We start from the raw sequence: 26,310 nt of genomic DNA, 5'->3' as shown, positions 1-26,310 counted from the left end.
AATGGTCCAAAGCTGTCATTGGGCCCTTAGAAAGGTCACAATATGTATACATTTGGTACCAATCTGTACCTTTAAGTTACTAATATATGCACTCTTTGGTACCAATGTGTACATCTGAGATTTTAATGTGACCTCTTAGGTGCAAAGGCATACTTTTTGAAGGGATACCGCCCCAATGATAGCTAGGAACCATTTTTTGACCACCTTTTCAAACAGTGCAGAGTATACGCAAAAAAAAAAAATGGTTGGGTAAAATATGGACAAACCACATGGTTTAAATGAACCTTAAATTGCCCAACCAAGAAAATGTGCATATTTGACACAGACATGGTTTAAAACAACTTAGATTGATTAAAAAACGCCTGGGTTTGTTCATATTTTAATTACAAATGGGTTGAAAACACCCAGCATTTTGGTGTGTATATTATTCAGGATCTCGAATGTTATTAAGTGTATTTAGTCTTGTTTCTGGTGCCGGGATCCTGACACCCCCGTATGCGTGTTCTGTGTTTATGTGTGGAGAGTCACGTGACCTATGTGTTATGTGTGGCACGTGCTCTCATTTCTTTAGTCTTTACCTTGCCCTCCTGTTTCCTTATTATGTATGATTAGTTTCCTCACCTGTTTGTTATTGTCCCCTTATTAGTTCCCCTATTTATATGCCATTGTGTCTATTGTCTTTGTCGGATCATTGTATTTGTGTGTGACACCGTCAGGAGTTCTTGTCTTGTTTTTGCCATGTCTTTTATTTAATTCTTGTCTTGTTTACCCCCTTGAGGGAGTTTTTGTTTAATAATAAAAGTATTTTGAGTTGAGAGCTGTCTGCACTTGGGTTCATCCACCACCATCCCTGACAACACTTTTAAAAAAAATACAGCATGATGTTAAAACAACTTGGTTTTGCAAGTCAATTCAACTTATTTAATGTACAAAAATCCAAGGCACTCAAGTGAGAAAAATATTAAACAGCCTTTAATTCACTGGGCTACATACAAAATTTAAAAGGTAGATCTACGCGTTTCGGCTTACGCCTTCATCAGGATACACACAGGCGTAAGCAGAAACGCGTAGATCTACAGTACCTTTTAAATTTTGTATGTAGCCCAGTGAATTAAAGGCTTTTTAATATTTTTCTCACTTGAGTGCCTTGGATTTTTGTACATTTAGTATTTTATTTCCTCTTAACGTCCAAAGAGCACCAGTGTTTGTTACAAAGAAGACCAGTGTAGCACTCATATACCAATTCAACTTCTTATTTTAAGTTTTGACTTAAAAAAGTTGACATAACTTATAAAATCAAGTTAAAATTGTTAAAAAGTAACATGAAATATATGTTGATTTGAAAAAAAAATGCTGCATATTTTTATAGTTAGATATTTAAACATTAAACAATAAATATACTCCTCTATAGCTATAGGGGTAAGCGGGGCACAAACTAATGTGGGGTTAATTGTAACTCAGATACTTTACATATTTCTACAAGACCAAGCATACTGTGCTTTTTTTTCTCTTACTGTCAGAAAATGATCTTCTGTGAATTTGTGAAAAGTTTTGATGTGTTTTGTATAAGATTTTGAACAAAGAGTGTGGCGGAGGCATGCAAGTAAATTTCTTCATGTTATGTTTGTTTCAATTTTTGAGTTGGGTGTGTAAGTCACCAAATTCAACCTTATATTATTTGCCCTGTTACCTAAAACATAACACCATTTTGAAACATGTCAACAACTCCTAGTAACTGATAACAGGGATTGAAAACATTTTTACACACCAGGGTTAGTTGTCACAGAGTTTTACAATTAAGCCTCGTGTATACAATAATAATTAAATGAAAACAATGTAAATACTATGAATCAAAATGATAACTGTTCATACAATATCAGGGGAAATAACTGACAATTATTATTTTTTATATGTATTGATGCATAATACAAGGATATATATACATATATATATATATATATATATATATATATATATATATTTTTTTTTTTTTTTTTATTGAATTATTTGTGTTTAAACATTCTATCAGGCTATACAACAAACCCTCTATTTGTAATGAACCCCACATGGTGTAAGTTGTAACATTTGTCACTTTTGGTGTAATTGTATGATAACGGTAGGTCCCGCAAGCAAACTATAAGTGTTCATTTGTAGCAGAGATGTGTGTGTTGATTGAGTAAAAAAAATATTAATCTAACATGTCCCGCTCTCCCCTAATATACATAAATATAGCTTTACTACGACTGTACTGTTCATTGTTCATATGTATGTAATAAAATTTCTCATAAGAAACCTTAAAAATAAGCTAAGAAAAAAAAGAGGTTGAAAGCTTTATGTATCATACTTTTATTTTTAAACAATCCTAATTTCATTCTGCTTTATTATATCAATGCATGTTTTATACATCTCATTATTCATAATGCATATATGATAGTGTTTCAGTAAGGTGAAAACATCTGCAAACATGAAAAATAAAGAGTTCTGTTTGTACATAGGGAAACACTCACAATAACAGTGTTTTCTTTTCTGGAAACTCATTAGATCTAGAGATTCTTGACACGTGCCTGTTTTTACACACTGTCCACCTGACCAGTTCTCGGTTAAGCATCGACGCACTGTTTCTTATGACTCATGTATTTTAAGTGTGTTTGCTGCAGACTTGGGCACAGCTCTTATGCTATTTTTAGTGGAAGACTTATAAATGACAAACTTTTTTGCCACTGCACCTATGTGTTAACAACCCACAATCCACCTGCCCTGTCCAGGCCGACTGGCTGGATAGCCCTATATGGGTCATCATCACCAGCCTTTGTGCTTTGAACTGGACAGGGCTGTGAATGGGTCACACATCTAAAAAGTAGGGCTTCCTGAGTTCAAAATTATTATTTGTTAGATTTTGCACTAAATTAGAAGTACAGGGGGGTTTGTTCAGTTGCTTCGGGTTTGCTTTGTGAAGAATTCACAGGAAACGTCCAACTTTCTACTCCAAGCTGTCCATCATATAGTATTGCATTGCACTACAGCTGAAACCAAGCTGCAGTCTGGAGGAGTTAAACATGGCAGCACGCACACAACTTGTGCTGGACACATGTGCAGCATGGCAAGTTTTTTTTAAATAAAGTGTTGCATGGACAATAACTTACCAATATGTTAGCAGCTTAATGCATAAAAAAATCAAAATCATTTTGTAATTCAGTTTTATAACCTGAATTACTGAGCACATTTTTTCTACATTCACCCACTTGACATCCCTGTTTGAAGTTCCAAAGTGCATATACATTTCAAAGAATACAAAATCCCAAATACTTCAAATCTCCACAAAAACCAAAAGCAGAAATAACATTAATGACATTGAGCAAAGAGAGAACATTTTTCATTTTTTTTCTTGATGTCAATAAATAAGAAAAGCATGGAAAAAGTGCTAAAGCATTCACATGGAGATAAACAGATGATCATGTTTTGAAGCTCATTTCTCACAGCATTAATCCCAAACAAGGAATATTACTATTATTGTGAATCACATGACTGCCCATTGAGCTTTTTTGCATAAAATGTGAGTTCAAGTCCTGATTGGAGCTGTAACGTTTTTGTGTCTTTTCCTCTCTGTGTTCTTCTAAAAGTTTTCACAGGCAAGAGTTCAGATCGTCATTCCGTTGTAGCGTGTGGTTCGATTCCCGAGGCGTGAGGAGCAGGGGGAGAGGCCTCCTGAATTGGGCCCTGCTATGTGGAGTCCTGGTTCACCGCTTTGCCTCCGTTCATTGTTGGAGTTCCTGAGCTTTTCCTGGAGCGTTGCTTCTCTTCAATCTCATGCAGTGAAGGCTCTCTGTACATGCAAACTGCAACATGCAAACATATGTCAGTAGATTAATACTTGTTAAATGTATTCATTTAGCAGATGATTGTATCTAGTGACTCACATACATTTGCTGTATTTGGTTATCTTTATCATAACAGTGATGTTCTACCTTCAATTGGTCTTGGTAGAAAGTGTGAAGAGGGTTTGGTTTTCTTTACTCGATTCCCTTTCATGACTTGACCCTCCTTGGTTAAGCCCAGGAACCAAGCTCGACCTGACTCCTGTTGGCGATACATGGTGGATGAGTAGATCACGTAGTAGTTCTCAAAGACGGACTCCTTGAATTTACACTCGGGTGTGAACATCTCCTGATGATAGAAAAAAACAAGAACAATTTGTGACTTAACTTGTTCCTTAATGGGGTTTGCTACAAAGGAGAAAAAGAGGTCAAACAATTCTATCGGGGTGTCCCCAGGGAGTCTGACAGGAGATGTACAGCAGCTTGAAAGAAAAGTGTGTGTTTGTGTTTGAGTGTGTAGAGAACAGGCGCTGACCTGCAGGGGTCAGAGAGAGGCAGCAGGAGCTAGAGTCGCTTATCTAGGTCATGTGACAAATTGTCACGCAGCAGACGCGACCTGCTGGGAACGCTTCAGAGGTAAGTCCGGAGGACTCTAGCCAAAACCGATGAACTAAGACCTCTACTTGACCACATTGTAAAAAATCCTCTCTGCACCTGTCCAGAAGGGCATACTCTTTGAGTTAAAAAGAAGCTTTATAGTTGGCACAGTGGGTACCTGCTATTGTTTATTTCGTATATACTGTAATTGTATACATCAACCCAGTCTGAGAGAAGTTGGCGTTATAGTTGCAAAATTTAAATCCTTATTTAAATCGTGTTCATGGACAGTGCAGATTTTTCTCATTTTTTCGTGTCACTCAGCACGATAGTTTGACACATGCTGTTTTCACCAAAGTAATGGTTGATAAGGCCGTGCAGGCACGAAAGATACTACCTATCGAAATACATTAGATTGAAAGTCATACTGAGATACACAAAATATAGCCCTGGCACAAATCACGAACTGCACAAGACACGGTAAACATCTCAATGTATGAGCCATGCCGGCAGCAACTTGTAAACAGAGCATAGAGAAGAGGCTCATGCATGCTCTCTCTCGGGAGCAGGTAGAGTGTTGCGCATGTGCTTTTTTTAAAGTGGACGGGCGGTTCTTTTCAAAAATTCGGGAAAATCTTCCACTATACCTTTAAGATCTAGTCTGACCAATTTGCAATTACTGTAGTTAGGGCTAATTAGTCTTACTATTTGGATTTAAATTAGACCAATATACCTTTTATGTATACTTAAAACAGTTATTATTTTCATAGCCGATGGTGACGACACTTGACCATTCGTCATATGTTGACGTGAAGGGTATACCTTTCGCGTCATTTTTTGACGAACTGGGGACTTCAATACTATTACGTCCGTTGCATTCTCTTTCCTATTTTCTTACCATTTGCGCGTCGGTTTAGGGTTAGATTACGCAAAATTAAACAGTGTACGCGAAATTAAACAGTTGTCACCTGGCGTTGGGGTTAGAGTTAGGTACGCGAAATGAAACAGTTGTCACCTGGCGTTGGGGTTAGAGTTAGGTTTGGGTAGGGATGTCATTATGTAAATCTAACCCTAAACCGACGCGCAAATGGTAAGAAAATAGGAAAGAGAATGCAACGGACGTAATAGTATTGAAGTCCCCAGTTCGTCAAAAAATGACGCGAAAGGTATACCCTTCACGTCAACATATGACGAATGGTCAAGTGTCGTCAAATATTGACGACATGGGGTGAGACTGTGTTAGCTGATCCCATACCCCTCTCTCCTCCCTGTACTTTCCTGTCCTCTCCTTACTATCTGTTAAAAAAAGGCAAAAATGGCCAAAAAACGTAAAAAAAAAACCCCAGTTATGATTAATCTAAAAAAAAAAAAATGCATTACTAACTTTTAAGTCTAGTCTTAGAGGTTTATGCAACCAGCCACAGAACATAAAGCAAAATAATGAGGAACAAACTAGGAAAAAAGTAGACATGTCATGTTCGTTATTTACAGCAATAATCTGACATTATTTCAATATTGAACTAATTAATAGACGTAATTACTCCAACAGGTATGTGATGTCATCAACTATATTGTTGAACCAACTTGATTCAAAGAAAATCACAACAAATTTACAACATTTTGTGTCGTGACTAGCTAGATATTTTCTCCAACGAGGCATCGTACCATACTGCCAAAGCCAAGTAACTACCCAAACACAAAAACTGAGAAAAATCCCCTTAAAGTTTTTTACACCAGCTAGTCAAACATGTTACTGCAATTTTGGCACATATGTTTCTCTGAAATAGGACAAAATTGAACCAGAAGACACAACAGATCTCACAAAGCCCATTTAAACCCTTAAAATTCAATTTTGGCCAAATGTGTAGTTACTGCGCTTTGGCCTTGTAGGGCAGTATAGTAGTTAAGCAGAGAGTTGCATCAATGTATGGGAAACGCACCCCAATGAGACATAATAAAAAGAGGAAAATTGTGTCCATGAACATGAATCAATAGATGAAATTTCATGACTAAAGCACTACAAACTACAGACTAACAATGGCTGTGAGACACATCTGATATAAATGTACGAGTGATGCATTATAAATTCAATGGGTAGTTTGGCAAATATTATATCCTTGAATAGAGGAAGGACAGTACCATTAAAAATCTGTCATCCGTGTTTGCCTAGATGAGGATGACTGCGCATTTTAATTGATTATATACACTTAAAAGTTAATTTTATGAGCCCACAGACCCAATGTCGGAGTTCATTTAAATAATTTATATTATTTATAAATGTAAACATGACATAATTTTAATATAAGGATTTAAACCATTCTGCATTTGTGATAAGAAATAATATGATAGGTCAAAACTGATATGTCAAAACATCACATTTTATATAACCTCCTTAACTGTCTGTCACTAAAACAGCGTATGTATTTTGCTGGTGTCAGAACTGTAGCATTTAATAGATTAAAATGAATGAAAAATAAGTAAGAACAGAGGAAATAAAAAGAACAGAGGAACCAATCTTCTTTCTTTGTACGTCAAAGAACAGGTAATGAATAGCCTTTATTCTGCTAGCACTTTCTGTCAAAAAGGCAATGAAACAAAAGAGAACTAATTAAAATTTAAACAGAATCTTTGATCTCCAAAGAAGTCAATGGAGAAGAAACTATTATATGCCTTTCTCCCCTACACAGTAGCATGTCCTAAACAGAATAAACCTGCATACCTGCCAGTGAGCGTGCAAAAGCAGCATACTGTCAAAAAAATGGTCAAAATATGTACCTCTGCTGTCACTGGGGCAGTACCCTTTACAAAGGTCCTAATAACCATTAAGTACAGATATGTACACAGATATGAGGTACTATTATGAACTGTTAAGGTACCAAAAATGTTGACCATTTTATCCGAGTATGACAAATGCATTTATTTTCAAAACCATTGTTTAGCACAGTGTATTACGAACAGCCAAATGAGGCCATCAAGGACCAGGCAAAAATCACATTTCATACCAGAAACAGCAGCCAGTTAAACTGGAGGAAAATGGTGAAAAAAAGCCTGATTAAATGAACCATGAACGCTGCAGCAGACATTTAGGTAACCAAAAGGCAGACATACTGGGGAGTTTGCAGAATGACCAAAATCCCGAGAAATGTCTAATAGACTGATAAATGTGTGACTATTAATGCTGGTCCATGTGTAATATACACAAAAGCCTTGAGAGGAATGCATTACGTCCTGACACATCAGGTATAAAGGAAGGTAAAGGAAGATGAATTTGTGCGAATCTGGATTAGACAGAGCTGTTTAAACTGGATTATTTCATCTATTTGACAGGTCATTACTATTCTAAGTATAAGGTCAGACAGAACAATGTCTAGACAGCTGCCTCGCTCACATTGGGAGTTTTGAGAAGGGCACAGCTTCATCTCGGTGAATGAGAGAAAAGACAGCCATAGGCGTAGAATACTTTTTCAACTCACCGCCACCATTCCCACGCATGTTCTTTGGTTTGATACTAATTTAAGTGAACTAGCATTAACCCAGTCACAGGTGAGCATTATGAGGCAAATAATATTTTGTGTACTTGTGTCTTTTTTGAGCATTAAAGAGCAACTATCGTCCGATTCACAATTTTACATTTCCTTTGGTGTGTAAGTGTGTATTAGTACATGTTAACAATATGCAAAAGGTACAAACCCCAAAGTAAACAATGAGGCGAGTTATCGTCTCCAAAGTAAATCTCTTTTTTTGGACTATAACAAACACACGGATTGTAGGCAACAGTTTACTTCCTGGGCCTATTGACGTGGACAAGACCGACATTATCATAATTCCTCCCGCTTTGACTTATATACTGTAAGTTTTCTCCTTTCCGCATTGCATTGCGAGCGAATCTTTCAAACATGGTAAGGAGCGTCACATTTGCGTCTGACGTCAGAGCTATTCAGGCCAATCACAGATTAGCTGGCCAATCAGGGACACAGCGCTTTTCAGATCGATGAGTTTTGTACAAAATCAGAGCGTTTGAGGAAAGCAGCTACAAAAATATACAGCTTGTAGAACATAATGTTTTTTAACTATAAACCATGCAAATACATTGTATTATACCAAATACACAAAATAACATTGTTTTTTAGCAAAGAAATAGGTGCAGTTTATATACCAGAACTTCTCTGTAAGAATAGGGCTCTGCGGAGGCCTTGGATCTCTTTTTTTTGGGCTGTGTGGGACATTCAGAATGGCCGACCTCACTGATTTCGGCCCTCTGAAGTCTCCCTCAGGATTGCTGGTGCTCGTTCGCAGTTTTATCTGATAAAACGAATGACTAGAGTCCTTGGGGCTGAAACAATCTCAACCTATTCTCAAACTTAAAATGGGTAAGAAGCCTGGCTTGCTGGCTTGGAGCCGGGCATGGAATGCAAAATGCTGAGTAAACATATATCTATAAGGAATAATTGACGACGGGCCATTGAATTATAAGAAAATAATGCACACCCAAGGTGCAATGCATTTGACAAGTTAGGTGTGCGGTTATCAGAAATTAATGCATACCCACGAAACATTTCTCAGCCTATCAGAATACAGCATTCAACAGACCCGTGGTATAAATATACATATATATATACATTTCACTTTTTATGTGGAATGTAAAATACTACTCTCAGGCGCATCTTAGAAGTTATATATATAACTTTTAAGATGCGCCTGAGAGTAGTATTATACATTTCACATAAAAAGTTGTGAGATGCAGGATATTTTTATTTTAAATCCGGGATTAAGAAGCGAAAGTCTAGTCAAATGCACTTTGCTAGAACTAAATAAAAAGATTACGGTGTTTGCCAGATTAGAAAATCGAATGATGATGAGTTAAAGAGCACCAATTGTCAGATTCACAACTTTACATTTCCTTTAGTGTGTAAGTGTGTATTAGTACATGTTAACAATATGCAAAAGATACAAATCCCAAAGGTAACAATGATGCGAGTTATCATCTCCAACATAAATCTCTTTTCTTGGACTACAAAAAACACATGGATTCTATGTGAATTCTGCATTGTGACCGAATGGAAAACATGGAAAAACATGGAAAGGAGCGTCACATTTCTGGTTGACGTCAAGAGGTACTCAGCCCAATCACAACGTACAGACTGGCTGGCCAATCACAATCAGGGACACAAAGCTTTTTAAATTCGTGCATTTTAGGAAGAGAGTGAAATCTGGAGCTACAAAAATGTGTGGTGTGTGGAAAATAATGTGTTTTTACCCATAAACACATTGGGCCCTATCTTGCACCCAGCGCAATTGACTTTGTCAGTGACGCATGTATCATTCGTATTTTGCACCGGCGCACAGCGGGTTTTTCCCTCCACAGACGCACGTCGGCAAACTAGGGAATGAACTTGCGCTCCCTGGGCGGTTCAGCGCAAAAAAGGAGGCGTGTTCCGGCGCAAACCATCCCTGATGCTATTTTGCAGTTTCAAAAAACAATTGCGCCACTGACCAGAAAAACTAGTCTAAAGTCAGTGGCGGGTTGCGCGTGGTTTATTATGCTATTTTAAGGGCGCATGCTTGACCATAATGTATAGAATGCACAACGTACACACACTTTGCTTATCTAATCTACACAGATGCAACAGTTATTTTAGCGAATCATAAATTGTTACACTAAAAAATATTAACACATGAGATAAGGGGAATCATAGTGGTGAGCATTGTGGTGATAGTTTTTATTTATTGTGTGGCTGCATTAAAAACTTCTCATGCAAATAACGATTAAAATATTTTCATGTGTTTGTTGTGTGGCTGTATTAAGTTTATTTTATGTAAATAATAATTAAAATGTTTTCATAAGAAACCTTAATGTATGTGAACTTGATTTGTAAGAGTACTTTGGGGTTGGACCTTGGGTCTGACTTCAAGGCCCCCAAACCCTTTCAGCGGTGAGGGTGGACACAGCGATGTCCTTTGCTGGCGTCAGGTCATGTGTAGAGGCAGATCCACCTCCCGTTACACGTCGTGCCCGATTTATGCTGACAAGCTTGGGATTCCCCCGTCTCCTGACATCATTGAAGCGCTTGGCGCAACAATGGGGATGCCAGCTGATGAGACAATTGTGGCTATTTCCTCTCACGCCTGTTTAACCTATGTGATTTTGGCGGATTTCTCCCATCCCCATACAAAACAACTTCTCTGTCTTTGACTGCTAAGAACGTGGGTCTCCTCGGCTGTGAACCGCTCCTGGCGTACGCCTGGTAAATCTGTCATAATAATAGCAACCCGCCATGGAACTCGCGCCCTTGCGTTTAAAGGGAATGTTGGATAGCGTTCTGATTGGTTTATTTGACGTTACGCCCAAACCACACCTAAGAATAATGAACCTACTTCAGACCAACCCCTTATTGATTTGCGCCTGGCGCAAGAGTTATTTCTATCGCCGGGAAAATAGCAACAGCGCCCAAGATCCGCCCACAAACTCACTTGCGCTTTGCGCTTCGCACTTGCGTTTCAGATCGTTAAAATAGGGCCCATTGTATTATACCAAATACACAAACTAACGTTGGTTTAAGCAATGAAATAGGTGCTCTTTAATCATTATAACTTTGCAATGTTGAGTGATCAGTTTAATTAATCTGAAATGTAATAATATTTTGTGAAATAACTATTCGCTGTTTATCTGGAAAGATTCCAATCATTCGGCTAATACAGTTCGTGTTTCTTCCAGGTGACAAAATGTTCAGTGATTAATTCTGCAAGTCAATCATTCACATCACAGCCAAAGTACATCACACATACAGGTAAGAGGGTTGCTTGCTATACATCAGCCAGTGACCACTGAAAATACAATCAGGAAAAATGTGTAAAGTGATCTATAAGGCCAATCCACTCTGACCAGGCTTCACATACAATTAAATAATGGCAACTTTATCAGGCTGCACCGCACCCAGTCTATTCTAGAAGCATTTAATGGAACCCAGTTTACTTAGCGATCTGATGCACTTAATGCTAACAGCAATCAACATTTACAACGCTTGTGTTAATCAAACCTCTTCTGCTAATGTAAGAGCAGACAGGCTCATATTTAGGCCTGAATGCAGAGTATGTAGTGCTGTGTATGTGTACATAATGTAAATCATGGCCCATTTAAACAAAACAAAAAAAATTTACTACTGGAGCCATATCTGCTGAGGGGTGTACTGCAGTAAAAATGCCGTAAATCCATTGGAGTACTAATTGCTGGGGTGCAAAAGAGATTTTAGGGTTTAAAAAAGCATTGTGCACCTCAAAAGCTTATCTGTAAGTGGGGGATAGTTGGTGCAAACAGTGCGTGGATGTTTAAGGTTTGGAAGATAAAATGCACTGTGTATACATACTGTATGTAAAATCTTATATATTATATGCACAAATGTACCCGCCGCTCAGTCTACATAAAACTTAGGGAAACCTCATACAGAGTTTCTGTGTTTTAGGGATTTTTGGAAGTAAGTTAATTAAAGATAGATGAATTATGGAGTACATAGAAAATTATGGTTACCGCTGTACTGTAAAGTAGGTCACAGCGAAAGCGTGATAAATAATTGAGGATGAATTCTTATACTTGAGCTAAGCCCCAAACTCCCACGCAAGCCAGCGGTTAGCACTACACACCAGCAGCTTCGAGCATGACTAACACAATGACTGTGAGCTGAATTTAGCATGCATGCATGCAGCAAACATTGACACTGTGGACTGTTCTTGTCTAGGCAGCTATGGCTAATTGCAACAAGGAAAATTAAGTCTAACTGGTCAAGCGTTGCATTATGCCAGATTTGATTAAATGAGTGATATTTTCAAAGCTAAATGCTCAACACGCATCAGTTACTTTCATTTCTGTCACAGCTAGGCAGTTGCTTCAAGATTATGTCACAACATTAAGTCCTATTATCATGTCACTAAATTGTTGTACAGTGTCTTGCACCCAACATTTTCCCTGTTATATGCGATTTATAATTCTTTAAGTTACATCTGACATTTTAGTGCAGTTGCCCTGTAGAAATTTATACTGCAATGATATCATGTTGTTACATGCTAACTTATTGTACGGAGTCTTGGGGCCAGATTTACTAAACGGGGGAAATTAGCACGAGAGCAATATTTCAAAAAAGCGCCGATGGGAATGGTAATATCTACGGGTTATTTACAAAAAAGCACAAATTAGTTCAGGATCGCAAATAAGCAGAGCAGATCCTCAGGTGGGTGATCGGCTAACACCACGCGTTTGAGTTCAGCACCACGGACATCGCAGATGAAAATTCAGGTTGTGAAATCCCAGCTAATGAAGGCAACGTACACGGAAAAGAACCAAATGCCAAAAAATGAAGCTTTACAAGAAGTTTTGAAACACCTGGTATTATGTGACTTCTCCTGTGACTCAAATAAAAAATAACATGGCTTGGCAAACAATATTTTTGAATAATATGTTCTATGGCATTACAAATAAACTCTTACATGTGGAAAAAAATTCTCTGCCTTGTCCTGAATCCTCCAAGCCTTCTCTTATTAGCTACAACTACAGCCATTTCAAGTGCAAAGTAATTTAATTTTAGTAAATCACAACAGTCGTTATTTAACGCCAAAATGATGATTCACGCTGGCGCAAGCCTTTAGTAAATCTGGTTCTTAATAAATGGGTCAATGACATGACGTTAATTATTTTGTGTCCGTATGGTTCAATTAAATGCAAAAGCGTTAAAATTTCCAAATAAATTTGCAGATTACTTGCATACATTCTCTTTTTTGAGGACCAAGTCTAAAATTTCTGGTTTTATTACATTTTGAAAGAATATTTGGGGGATTATTGCAAAAATGTCAATGTGGTGTAACCGGTCTGTGTCAATTGGTGTAACTAGTATTTTTTAATGAAAAATATTAATTAAAAATGTGTAATAAAATATAATCATCTAGTTTAGTGTAATAAGATTTTTTTAACATACATTTTTACATCATTTGTCAAAGATTATTTAGAAAACAAAGCTGTTTTCAGCATATGTCAGGGCAAATATTACAAAAACACATTAAAATTTACATTTAGAAATAACTAATGAAATAATATTTAAAAAAATGTATTACGCTTACATGCCATGAAGGTGGATAAAATATTTAATATTTCTCATTCATTGGCGCAATTGCCGATTACACAATTTTTCATATTTTTAGGTCCATTCAGTCTTAACTTTCATAAAAATTGTGCAAATGTAATTTTTAATTGCATAAAATTAACATAAATACACTATATGCAGTGAAATAAACCTGATGCATGCTTTTAAAAAAGTTTTTTTTAAAGATTTTAGAATTTCTCATCTTGCCAAACCATTTTTTTTCACTGACCCAAATCCAGCTAAAAAACTAGTTAGACATTACATGCAAAACTTTCAAAGTACTTCTGACATGCTTTCTTGTAAATGTGCATTTTTATTAGACTCTTGGGGGGGGGGGGTCTAATGCTATTTCATACATCAGTGGTTCAAAAAGTTTTGGTGTGCGGCCCCACTGTTAGTTAGTGGTGTGCACCTCCCACTGGTGGTTAGTAGCCTTATTTTCCTGAAATTTAATTACACAGAATTTAAAATGAATTGATGTATTTGATAAAATGTCATAAAACTGCCGACCTCTGCACCATCTCGTGCTCTCCGAGGGGGGCCGCCCCCAGTTTGAGAATTACTGTCATACATTCTGACTTATGTACCCCGTTGGATTCTCATGCTAAACAAAAAAGTTTAAAAAACATTTGTACATATGAGTATTTTTGTGTCAAATACACTTTGTAAGGGTTCAGAAAGTTTTAGAACATTTTTTCGAGTTTATTTTGTGTTAACTTACGAGTGTACAGTAAGTACAGTTAAAGTCCTTGTTTGGGCACTTCTCACGAAAAAGCCCATGCCCACATAAACCAGAGCGAGAGTACAAGACAGATCAAGACAGATTTGTTATTGTGCTTTTAGATCACCAAAACCTAGCAGTCCCATCTGTGTCTATCAGTCAGTCTAGTGACTAAACTGACCTCTGGAACAAATAACTTAAAGAAAATAACAATGTTTCAGTTTCCAAAAGATGAGGGGAGACGGCAAACATGGCTCACCACTGCACAATAAACAAATGCAGCATTTTTGTCAAATCAACATATATTTTTAAGTTACTTTAACTTTCTAACTAAACAATTTTAACTTGTTTTTATACGTTATGTCAACTTCACAAGTCGAAACTTAAAATAGTAGGTTGGATTGACTTGCAAACCCAAGTTGTTTTAACTTTATGCTGCATTTTTTTTTACAGTGCATGTTTAGCTGCCAGGCAGGAATTCAAGGATCTGTAGCATTATTTAGTTTTACACAGTGACGCTTTAACTATGATTTAACCTTAGGTCATTTTGTTTTGTTAGTTATCAGAAATAATCTACTCTTTTTGCCTTTGTAAATTTTTAAACTGCATAAAGTTTCTTCTACATATATTTATATTTTTAAAAAAAATGTAGATTTAAGTGTGAACTACTCCTTTTAGAAATTAAGGTAGGCAATAATTATAAAAATGCATCATATTTACGATATGCACATTATGCCAGTGGGAGCGTGTGTGGAATACTAATATTCTTTAAATTCATACTGGGCCATGAGGGTTAGCGTTAATCGAAATGGATTTGCATACATACTGTGAAAAACCCTAAAACTATCGTCTCTGTAATGACTTTCAAACTTTTTCTTGCAACTCCTGGGGGATTGAAGCCAGGTGACAAATTGGATCGGAAATTTTACGATGACAAACAGATGGATGAAGTGATGTTCTGAAAAAAATATATAATGACATCCTCTGATGAATCACCACTCTGAACAATAGACTTAACTCAAGCCAAAGTTCTCTACAAAATCAAACTACTCTCTGCTAATTTATGTAGAGCTTCATAAAATCCTGCTTTTCTGTTTTAGATCCAACTCAAACCAATTAGGTGAGAGTCTTTTTGTGTGAGTAAGAATACCATGACAGTGTCTGATTCTGAATGATTGAAGACGTTGTAAGTGCAACATCAAAACAAGCATCCCAACCGTTCTGACTTAAGAAAAGCTATTGAACAAACCCTGTTCAGCAATAGCTGGAGGCTCTCTGGATTTCGAAATGTTGCTGATTAACGCAGAGCTGAAGAGGATCAAAGCTTTACAAAGCAAGTAAGAAGTCCATCATTAAAGCGAGCAGGAGACAGCTAAGACTCACTGAGCTCCTGGAGCAAGAAATCACAATCTCCTCTCCGAATTTCTCCAGGGGTTCCGAGATAATGAGTAGCCTCATAGCTGAGAAAACTTCCTTAAGTAATTGCACCACTGGTGGACTAAAACAGCATCTCTGCAGTGACAAAATCAATTCCTTTCAATACTGAGCCTGCAACATTTGGCTGTATCTTCTCAATCAATAAGATTTTTACTTCGTTGCTTATAGGATTAAACCAAATGTGTTGATGTCAGGAAGCTAGAGTCAAGCTGAGCTAATAGCTGGAAAAAATATTACCAGTGGCCTAATCTTTCAAGAGCATCTACATGCCTTAATCAGAGATGAAAAGCTGTACGAATTTAATGATGTCAAGAGATTAAGATTCCTCATGCATCATAGACTTCCAACTGTGAAATACTGCCACTAAAACCTACTTCTTCTAGCCTGGTTAGCCAGACCTACATCAAGATGTAAGGTCTGGCAACTCTTCACACAAACGGCTCAATGCAAGGGGCGGGATATAAGGTTGTCCCTCAAAATGCCTCTGCACGCAATAGGATAGCGCTATGACCAATCAGAGCAACGAAGAACGAAGTTTTCAAGTAGGAACCGTCGCAGCTCTGTCGTCATCATGTTAAGCCCGCCCCACAGACGCTACACACGATGTGATTGGCCTGACCAAATTTTGGTTTTTGGAGCTGTTAAGTGTATTGTGAGTGCCTAGACTAAACCCTGGCAGCAAATATATTTTGCGGCCGCTAGGGTGCGTCTAGATTTCTAGGCTATACTTCTTCAACATCATTATAATAACTGTGAAAATGAGCAAAAAGAAGCAAACCATGGAGGAAAGTGGTCTGACTGAATAACCTCCACAGAGGACATGTAAAAATAAATTATATTCTGATGTAACTACAAGACAATACAGTATTTCAGCATATTAATAAAATAAAATGATTGAAAGTGGAGGGTGAATGGAAATATAATTCGTCGCATTCTGTTTTGCATGTCCGCATGCATGTTTTTCAAGAAATTCAAGTAAAAAACAGTGCCTTGATTTTCTTGATTTCTTGGGAAAACCATGGGGCAACCTTTCGATCTCTCTAATGAAGCCAACAACACGGAAATGACTTAATTTGCAGTTTATCGACTGGCTGCTATAGAGAATGGCTCCAGAAGGGAGTCAATCCCATAGACCCCCTATGTTAAAATGCCCAACTTTATAGCAGAAATTAATTATGTTTAATGTCTTTTGGTCTAAACCAAAAAAATGGTCTTGAGTGGTCTCATGTTTTTTGTTATTTAAAGAGCGCATTAGTAATATGCGCCTATAAACGGGACGACAACGCAGGTTTGCTTATCACATACATGAATGCCCAGCAGCACAAAAACGGTTTTAAATATGAAAGATTAAAGGATTGAATGTAAAAGATTATTATTGAGTCTCTTGGACATAAATGAGGACTAATTATGAGACATTAGAAGACGCAAAGAGCTGCTTCACCTGCAGCCTGGTAAGTAAATAAATGCTTTGCTTTAAACAAATACATCTGATTTAAAATGTTTTTTTAAATGCTACCTCACGGATTTATTGTATATGATGACTCTGTACCTGTGGATATGGTGAGATGAGAAACATTTTTAAGTAATGCTTGAAAAAAAATGGACGCTGTCCAAGTGCTGAAACGTGCGGAGAGCCGTTTGTAAATTCTTTATCTCCTGTTTGTTACAAATAAAGTATTTTTAGAGTACAGACCTTTTTGTACTCCTTTTTTTTATACTTGTTAATTATTTGTTGATGATATTGGATAGCCATACATTTAAAGCAATTTAAAGCCTGCTTTTTTACTTCCATGACTAAAGAAAACGGGTTTTAAAGGTTTTAATAAAAAGAACAATTTCAGTACAACTGAAAAACAACACAATTATTTAACATTAATCTTAAACTGGGGATCTTCTTCCTCCGCTTAGTTTTTCAGTTTACAAAGTCCGACATCTAAATAGGGATTACGGACAGCGCCAGCGCAACTGGCTTTTAAAGGGGATGAGGGCTGAGACTCTCATTGGTTTATTGCACGTTACGCCCAAAATACTCCCATTACTCATTAAAAAAAAGGACCAACCCTTTTTGACCATGCACTCGGCACACAAACCATTTTTCCCGTCGTTAAATTAGCAAAAGTGGATTCGGACACGCCCATTTAGACGTTGCACTGTGCGCTTTAGGCAATGCGCTTAGATCGTTAAAATAGGGCCCTAAAAGTTCTGCATAATTAAGGGCGTGCTCACTTGAGTGACATGTGAATTGCTGCTGCTGTCTGTCACTACCATCCAGCTAGGCGGGAATGCTTTTAGAAACCAGGCACCTCAGCTCCACCCACATTCTGCCTCATTGCCTATTTTCAGTTAACTGGGAGTGATGAGCGGTGACGTGCTGCCAAGATGGCAACAGCAGTCTCTGCCAACTTTGGGCTTAAAAAATGCTCTTCAGAAACCTATGGGTGATGTCACGGACACTACGTCCATGTTTTATACAGTCTATGGGAAAAAACATAGACCGACTTAGACCCAGTCCACACGTACTCAGGTATTTTTATAAACAAAGTTTTCCTCTCCTTCTTTAAAAAAATCTCTGATATGAACACACAAAAACCTGATATGAAGCGCTGATCTGCTTCAGTCACCTGATACTGCGTTTGCGTGTGGAGGAACGACCAAACCACATTGTAAAAACTACTGGTCCTCAATAAAACATAGAGGCGGTTTCACGGACAGGGATTAGACTAGCCCTGGACTAAAGTCAACGTAAGGGTTGGGCGATGTCCCCTAAATTGGCAGTTGACGATATTTAGGGTAAACCATCGCGCTGGATGATGACATCGCTGGGGGGGGTTAAATTTGGGGTGGTGATAGCGCAGTGGATAAGACACTCGCCTTTGGTGTAAGAGACCCGGGTTTGAATCCACTGTGACACACCATTGTGTCCCTGAGCAAGACACTTAACCCATAGTTGCTCCAGAGGCATGCGACCTCTGACATATATAGCAATTGTAAGTCACTTTGGATAAATAAGTGAGCTGTCCAAACTGAAAACAACTTGCACTGACATATCTTAAAATATATCAGTGCCCTCAGAATGCACACAAGTAATGCCTTTAGTAAGGCATGTTTGTTCAAACTAGTTATATTTCATAATTAAACTAATTAAAGTAGTCCTGGCTAAAGCTAATCCCTGTCAGGTAAACCACCCCAAAATGTTTTATGAGTGGTGACCAGTGAAACCAGTCGCATGACCTACTCATCAGCACTGTTCAGTAAAGCAAGCACATTTCAATGTTTGCGAATCCCACTAATCTTGGGTTTTATTTCATTATGTTTATTTTCCACGATAAATGCATGCCTAAAGGGAGATGATACTTATGCCAGGAAAGTTCTTGTTTGTTTAATTAAAAATTAAAGTCATTTCACAGCCACATTTTTTAATGCTCTCCGCTTCAGCCATAGTGACAATCTGTACCACACAACTTGGTGATGAATATAAGCCAGCTGCTTAATGCTTGACATTCTGTGTAGCTTTAGGGAAAGCTGTGTAAATCCCAGTCATATGTTGCACTTCAAACACCATTTGTAATCCAGTCAATTTGGTGTTTTATAATAAACCGCTGCTTAAGTGGGATTATTTTTAATATATTTTATACAACTGATATACAGTATGACCATCAACGGACTGTTAAAGGGATAGTTCACCCAAAAATGATTTATTTACTCACTCTCATGTTGTTACAAACCTGTATAAATTTCTTTATTCTGATGAAGACAAAGAAAATATTTTGAGAAATGTTTGTAACCAAATCGTTAGTGGACCACATTTATGTCCATAGTATTCTTTTATCCTACTATGGAAGTGAATGGGGTCCACGAAGGGTTTGGTTACAAACCTTTCTCAAAATATCTTCCTTTGTGTTCATCAGAACAAAGAAATGTAAATGGGTTTGAAACTACATGAGAGTGAGTAAATGATAACAGAATTAAAATTTTTGGGTGAACTATCCCTTTAAGACATGTATATCACCAATCAGTCTCGGGCTGTTTAGAAAGTTGTAGGATTTAAGATAATATGCTGTTTTCTAATGTAGAATTATTTTTAAAATGGCAGTAAATTGATTGTAACGTCACTTGATATTAATGCAAAATAAAGGACTGCTGCAGTTTAAAATTCTTCTGGCCCACAGAGAAATCGAAGAACCAAATCCATGTCAACTCACAGCACGGCAGTGACGACAGGAAACAAATTTATTCATTTTCTTTTAGAATCTCTTTAACAGGATTAAGAGTTCTGTGACCAACTCTTATATAAGCTGTCAGAAAGCCATAACTCACTCTGACATGTTCACACAAACCTGTTTCAACTGCAGGAAAGAGCATATGCCCGTCATCCACCATAACTCAGCAACAAAAAAAGCATGCTATGGAGCCCTTTTATCTAGGATTTAATACTGCAGGAGTTTAACAACTTAATCAAGATGTTAAAGACTAGGTTTCTCTGTGGGAAGAGTTTTCACTTTTTATGCTAATGAGGCTGGGCTCACAGAGTACATGTATATGAATGAGCTCCCTTTAAACATTATGCACCGCATGCAGCATTCTCTCTCACGCACACGCAGAGCACTCAGAGCACATGCACACAAAGGCATGCAAACTAAGTAATGCAGATCTTACTGAGCTGTAGAGGTAACCCTCCGCATTCATGCCGATGTAGAAACCTGCTTTCACTCCTTGGATGGCCACCACCCTTAAGCCAACGGGGATGAGGTTGAAAAGAGCTGGTGAAACAAATATAAGAAGTTGACATAAGAACACACTCTTAGAACGAATGTGTTAAAAACAACACATTAGTGTTGATTGTGGGACGACACACTAAATGCGTTGTCCCAGAATTCACCCATCACTGTGTTATTATTGAAACAACACATTTTGTGTTACTTTTAACACAACTTGTGTTATATATTAACACAAAATCAACACAAAATGACACATAATGTGTTAAAATTACACATAATGTGTTAAAAGCTTAACGCACAAAGATGTGTAATATATTAACACATCCTTTCTAAGAGTGCACGCACTCTAATGTTTTCAATACGCACTGATAATGGAAACCACATAATAATATAATTACTAGGTTGGTAGGTTATTGGTAAATTATGAATACGTGAGAAGAAAGTGTATTGTGTGTATTATAGAGTCAGGAGGAAGAATGCACAAGCCAGAGATCTGCGGATACCCCATAGCATGGCATGTTGCCAGAATGCACTTGTCCACTGAGCTGATTCAGTCTCACTCGATAAAAATCTCTGCCTCATGCCCTGTGGTGTAAATTTGCTTGAAAGGCTGCAGATACCACACAAGGGGGAAAGAGGTGAACATTTTGACTGCAGGCTGAGCTTGACCATTTAAGGCAGCCACAGCTGGAAATTGCTATATTTTGGGTTTTCTGATACAATAAGCGTCCATGTCTGTTTTCTTTTCTTTGCTTGTTGGTTTAAATGTCCCAAATTTAAATTTGAATCCTATACAAATGTATTAATGTTAAACTAGGAAGATATGAAAAGTTTACATTTCAAACCCTTTAAAGTGATAGTTCGGACAAAAATAATATTAAACCCATGATTTATTCACCCCTACGCTGTCCGAGATGCATATGTCCATCATTTCTCAGATAAACACATTTTCAGTTATTTTAGAAAATGTTTTAGATCTTTCAGTTAATCAAATGTAAAGTTACGGGGTCCACGTCCTTCATGTCCAAAAAATGTGCATCCATCTTCACAAAATAAATCCAAACTGCTCCACGATGATAAACAAAGGCCTTCTGAGGGTTATCCGCGCGGTGTTGTTGTAGAAATATCATACCCTCAGAAATTGAAAACGTTATAAATTAAAATAACTACCTTCCGGTTAAAAAATATAGACATTTGCATCTCTGAGAGCTTGGGGGTGAGTAAATCATGGGTTTAATATCATTTTTGGCCGAAGTATCCCTTTAAGTGCATCTGACATTTTTTTTGTAAATTAATTTTTTTTATCAGGCTCTTGTGTTTAGGTTCAGTAATTTCACTTTGATGGTTTCACAAATGTCACTTTAGTCATTTTACTGGTATTGATTTGAGTCTTTCGCTATAAAACCCATGCAAGCTTATATAATGACTATTAGACTGAGAAATTGCTTTTTTAATATTAAATGTGTTCCAAACTTTTGATTTATGATTATAGTCCACCTCTGGAAATACATTATAGATCAAAGCCTAAGTTTACCTACTGAGCTATATGTTCAACACTAAACATAAACCATCTTTGTGCCTGCAAAGATACACACAAACACACAAAAAAAATGCAGCATGGAGTTAAAACAACTTGGTTTTGCAAGTCAATTCAACCTAATATTTTAAGTTTCAGCTTTTGAAAAGTTATATAACTTATAAAATCAAGTTTTAATTGTTATATAGTTCACCCAAAAAATAACATTCTGTCATCATTTATTTACTATCATGTTGTTTCAAACCTGTATAAATGTATTTGCTTATATGAACAATGAGGAAGATATTTTGAGGAATGCTTGTAACCAAACCATTCATGAGCCCCATTAACTTCCATAGAATTCTTTTTTCCTACTATGCAAGTGATTGGTACTTACAAACATTCCTCAAAATATCTTCCTTTGTGTTAATTCCTTTGTGTTTAGTGTTGAACATATAACTTTTTAATTTTTTAAGTTAAAGTAACATAAAAATATATGTTGATTTGACAAAAATGTTGCATATTTTTACAGTGCACTTTAATGTGCTTATACAGACTGTTCTGATAACACACGGGTTGTGGGATGGAAAAAACACCTCAAGACACGAGGATGGGAACTGTTATCTATAGGGACATAAATCCTCAGGTAAAAGCAGTATAAAAAATAACCATAAGCTTAGAAAACAGCTTAGCCTTATCTCTGCTGTTTGGATATTTCACCAACCTGAGACCCATTCAAACACTGTCAGACAGCAGCTGCTTCATTTTCATAATCATAGTTATGATTGACTACAGTAAACCAGGACTATCCAATTAACTTAGCAAAAATGATTAATCAATCATAAAACATTTTCAAATAACCAAGAGGATTTGAAAAATTGCATAGTTATTTAATACTAATTTTGAGCATGTCCATTTTTCAAAATGGTTTCGTTAATGCTGCCATCTGTTGACATCTGATTTAAATAATTTTGATGAACAAGAAAAAGAATGCACTGTACTACATCATCAGATTCTTATCTTATTGATTGCTGACGGATTATAATCATATGTGATCTGCTGTGCCTCTACAAAACATGAATCATCATCTGCCACAATCAAATTCATATTTTTTGAAACACTCAAGACACTGAAATTGCTCTTCACTCTAAAAAAATTGGTGCTAAATAGTAATCAAATATTCAGAGTCACAATTTTATCTTTTTGATGCTAACATTTCCTCAGTTAAGTCTCTATACTGTTTAATATAAATAATGATGATATCTTGGGTGAGGAACTGCACTAGTCAAGCTGCATGAAATATTCAGCTGCCCTGTCTGATCTGAAGACAGCCTCAATAAAAAGCTGATGAGCGGATGAATTCATTTTCTCACGAACACCATCGGCAGGGTTCAAAAAGTGAATCATTTCAAGGAGTAAGTAATGTATTATTCTGATAATCCATCCCAGACGTCAATACTTGAACCTGGATCTGAATGTCACATTCTCACTAAGGTTCCAAGAGGTGGAAATAATTCAGATGGCTCAATTTTTAACTAAAGTTTATTCATCTCTATCTGTGAGATGAGATGAGCAGACTGACGGATCTGTTCAGGAGGAAACTTTAACTTATTTAAAGAACAGCCTGGGGCTATATCCAGATGCTTGAATTCACCGTCTTCCATCTGAGTTTATTCTTTGTTTTCACTTGGCAAACAGGACAGTTTTATATTATCCTCACTTCTACACTGAAGGTTTTTGCTCTCTCTGGGGATATAAAAACACTGCACATCCATTTCCAGTTGAATTTTAAATATAAATGTACTGTAGATTTTAAGGGACAGTGACAAATGCTTTTCAACAAATGCCTTTAAGAAACTGATGCTATTTGTAAGGTTTCAAAAGTAATATATGTTGTGACCAACAGCGAAAAGTTAGAAAGGAAAGTGACCTGCATGGTCCTTGAGAGAAAAGTTCATTACATGGTCTGAGAATTGTTTTTCTATTCTGTAAGGGCAGTGGTGTAAATCCCATTGTTATACTAATGTCCTTTATACAAAGCCACCCTTTATGGCCATACAGGTCCGCTGTTCATAGGAAGAAACACTCCTAATAAATAGGAAATGTACATTCCCTGCATCACTCCCTGGAGATGCATGTCTTAAATTTTCTGGGCAAGTTCTCTTAAACGACTGCACAAATTGCAGGAAATGCAAACGTTTCACACTTTTAACCACCCTCTTTATGGACCGTGAGCTTATTAGCTTTGTTAAGAAGCCCTACAGAAAAGGATGACTCAAAGAAAGATCTTATGTCTCCAGAGAAGTGCTGTACACCTAAGTGGGCTTTGCACTTTTTTACAGTAAGTTGTAACAATTCTGATCTCACCACTCACACTACGCTCTTAAAAATAGAAGCCATAGAAGATCCATTTTTGATTCCTTAAAGAACTATTTATTTCTTAAAAGTTCATAATCTGAAGAAACTTTTTCAGCACAAATAATCTTTTGTGAAAGGTTCTTATAGGTAGACCAAAAAGGCTCTTCTATGGCATCGTGAAACACCTTTATTTTTAAAGGAAAACACCTTAGTTTTTCAATATTTTACTATGTTCTTACCTCAACTAAGATGAATTAATATATACCTATCTTTTTTCAATGTGTGCACTTTTAATCTTTGTACAGCACTTCGTGAATGTGTTAGCATTTAGCCTAGCCCCATTTATCCCCATTCAAATACAGGTTTTATTTTGTGCCACCATACTTACTCGTTTAACTACTCATGTAACAGTCTTTAAATAGGGAAAATATGGAAGTGTTTGGTGGCTTCTAAATTCATCCCTGTTTGGAGCCATAGGAATGAATGGGGCTAGGCTTGGCTAGGTGTATAGATTAAATATGTGATATATTGCAAAAACAAAGCTGGAACTAGGGGTGTTAAATGGTACATATAGGACCTTCTTAAAAGGTACAGTCCAGTACCTCTTTATCTTCAAACAATTGTCATTTGGCTTGAAAAGACTAAAATAGATAAAAGCTTCCTAACTATAATGGTGCGGCTCAGTGGGTATCACTGTTGCCTCTCGGCAACCAGGGTCCCTGGGCAAATCACTCCGGGTACTCCGGCTTCCTCCCACAGGTCAAAAACATGCAGATTAGGTGAATTGAAGATGCCAAATTGTCCCTCCCCCAATGTGTGTATTGATAAATTTTTCTGGATGAACTTGTATATGGATTAAAAAGCCATGAATATAGCCATAAATGCAAACAACTAACTATAATTTTATACAGGTGCATCTTAATGAATTTCGTGGAAAATTATTTCAGTAATTCAACTCAAATTGTGGAACTCGTGTATTAAATAAATACACACAGACTGAAGTACTTTAAGTTTTTTTTTCTTTTAATTGTGATGATATTGGCTCACATTTAACAAAGCTCAACAAATTACAATATTTCAAGAGATCACTAAAAAATATTTTTAGTAAATTGTTGGCCTTCTAGAAAGCATGGATATTTGCGGTATCGTACACTGGTAGGAGGTAGGAACTCCCTTACTTTAATTACTGCCTCATTTTGGTGTGGCATGGAGGCGATGTGGTACTGCTGAGATGGTATGGAAGCCCAGGTTTCTTTGACAGTGGCCTTCAGCTCATCTGCATTTTTTGGTCTCTTGTTTCTCATTTTCCTCTACAATATCCCATTATCTTTAAGGGGTTCAGGTCTGGTGAGTATGCTGGCCAGATTAAGCACACCAAAACCATGGTCTTTTAACTAACTTTTGGTGCTTTTGGCAGTGTGGGCAAGTGCCAAATCCTGCTGGAAAATGAAATTAGGATCTTTAAAAAGCTGGACAGGAAAAGGAAGCAACATTTCTTGGTAAACAGATGTAGTGACTTTGTTTGTTTTTTTGTTGTTGTTGTTTTTAAACTGTGAATCAACACCAGCAGACGACATTGCACCCATCAGACAGTAGAAACTTACTGGACTTCAAGCAACTTGGCTGATGAGCTTCTCCAGACTCTAGGACGTTGGTTTCCAAATGAAATACAAAACTTGCTCTCATCTGAAAAGAGGACTTTGGACCACTGGGCAACAGTCCAGTTCTTTTTCTCCTTAGCCCAGGAAAGACGCCTCTAACATTGTCTGTGGGTCAGGGGTGGCTTAACAAGAGGAATACAACAACTGTAGCCAAATTCCTTGACACATCTGTGTGTGATGGCTTTGGTTCTCTGGGTTGGTTGTGCATCTTTTTCTTCCACACTTTTTCCTTCCACCCAACTTTGGCAACAAATGTTTGTGGCTTACCCTTCTTGTGAATGGTGTCAATGATTGTCTTCTGGACAACTGTCAAATCAGCAATCTTCACCATGATTGTGAAGCCTAGTGAACCAAACTGA

At 37.1% G+C, this 26,310-nt stretch overlaps 1 protein-coding gene across 6 annotated transcripts in view; it reads right to left on the bottom strand.

The window, feature by feature from the left end:
* Nucleotides 1-2,330: 2,330 nt before the first annotated feature.
* fgf12a (fibroblast growth factor 12a) overlaps nucleotides 2,331-26,310 on the bottom strand; it is a 39,831-nt gene continuing 15,851 nt past the window's right edge. For all 6 annotated transcript variants that reach the window (XM_065275928.1, XM_065275927.1, XM_065275926.1 and 3 more), the window contains 3 exons: nucleotides 20,355-20,458; nucleotides 3,966-4,164; nucleotides 2,331-3,836 (listed from right to left, as the gene is read on the bottom strand). In XM_065275928.1, coding sequence (XP_065132000.1) covers nucleotides 3,721-3,836; nucleotides 3,966-4,164; nucleotides 20,355-20,458 — 419 coding nt within the window. In that variant the 3' untranslated portion in view covers nucleotides 2,331-3,720. The remainder of the gene's footprint in view (nucleotides 3,837-3,965; nucleotides 4,165-20,354; nucleotides 20,459-26,310) is intronic.

This window comes from Paramisgurnus dabryanus, chromosome 6, assembly GCF_030506205.2.
Source record: "Paramisgurnus dabryanus chromosome 6, PD_genome_1.1, whole genome shotgun sequence".
NCBI lineage: Eukaryota > Metazoa > Chordata > Actinopteri > Cypriniformes > Cobitidae > Paramisgurnus > Paramisgurnus dabryanus.
Note: the sequence above shows the minus strand (reverse complement) of the source record. Positions and strands in the feature narration are given on the sequence as shown.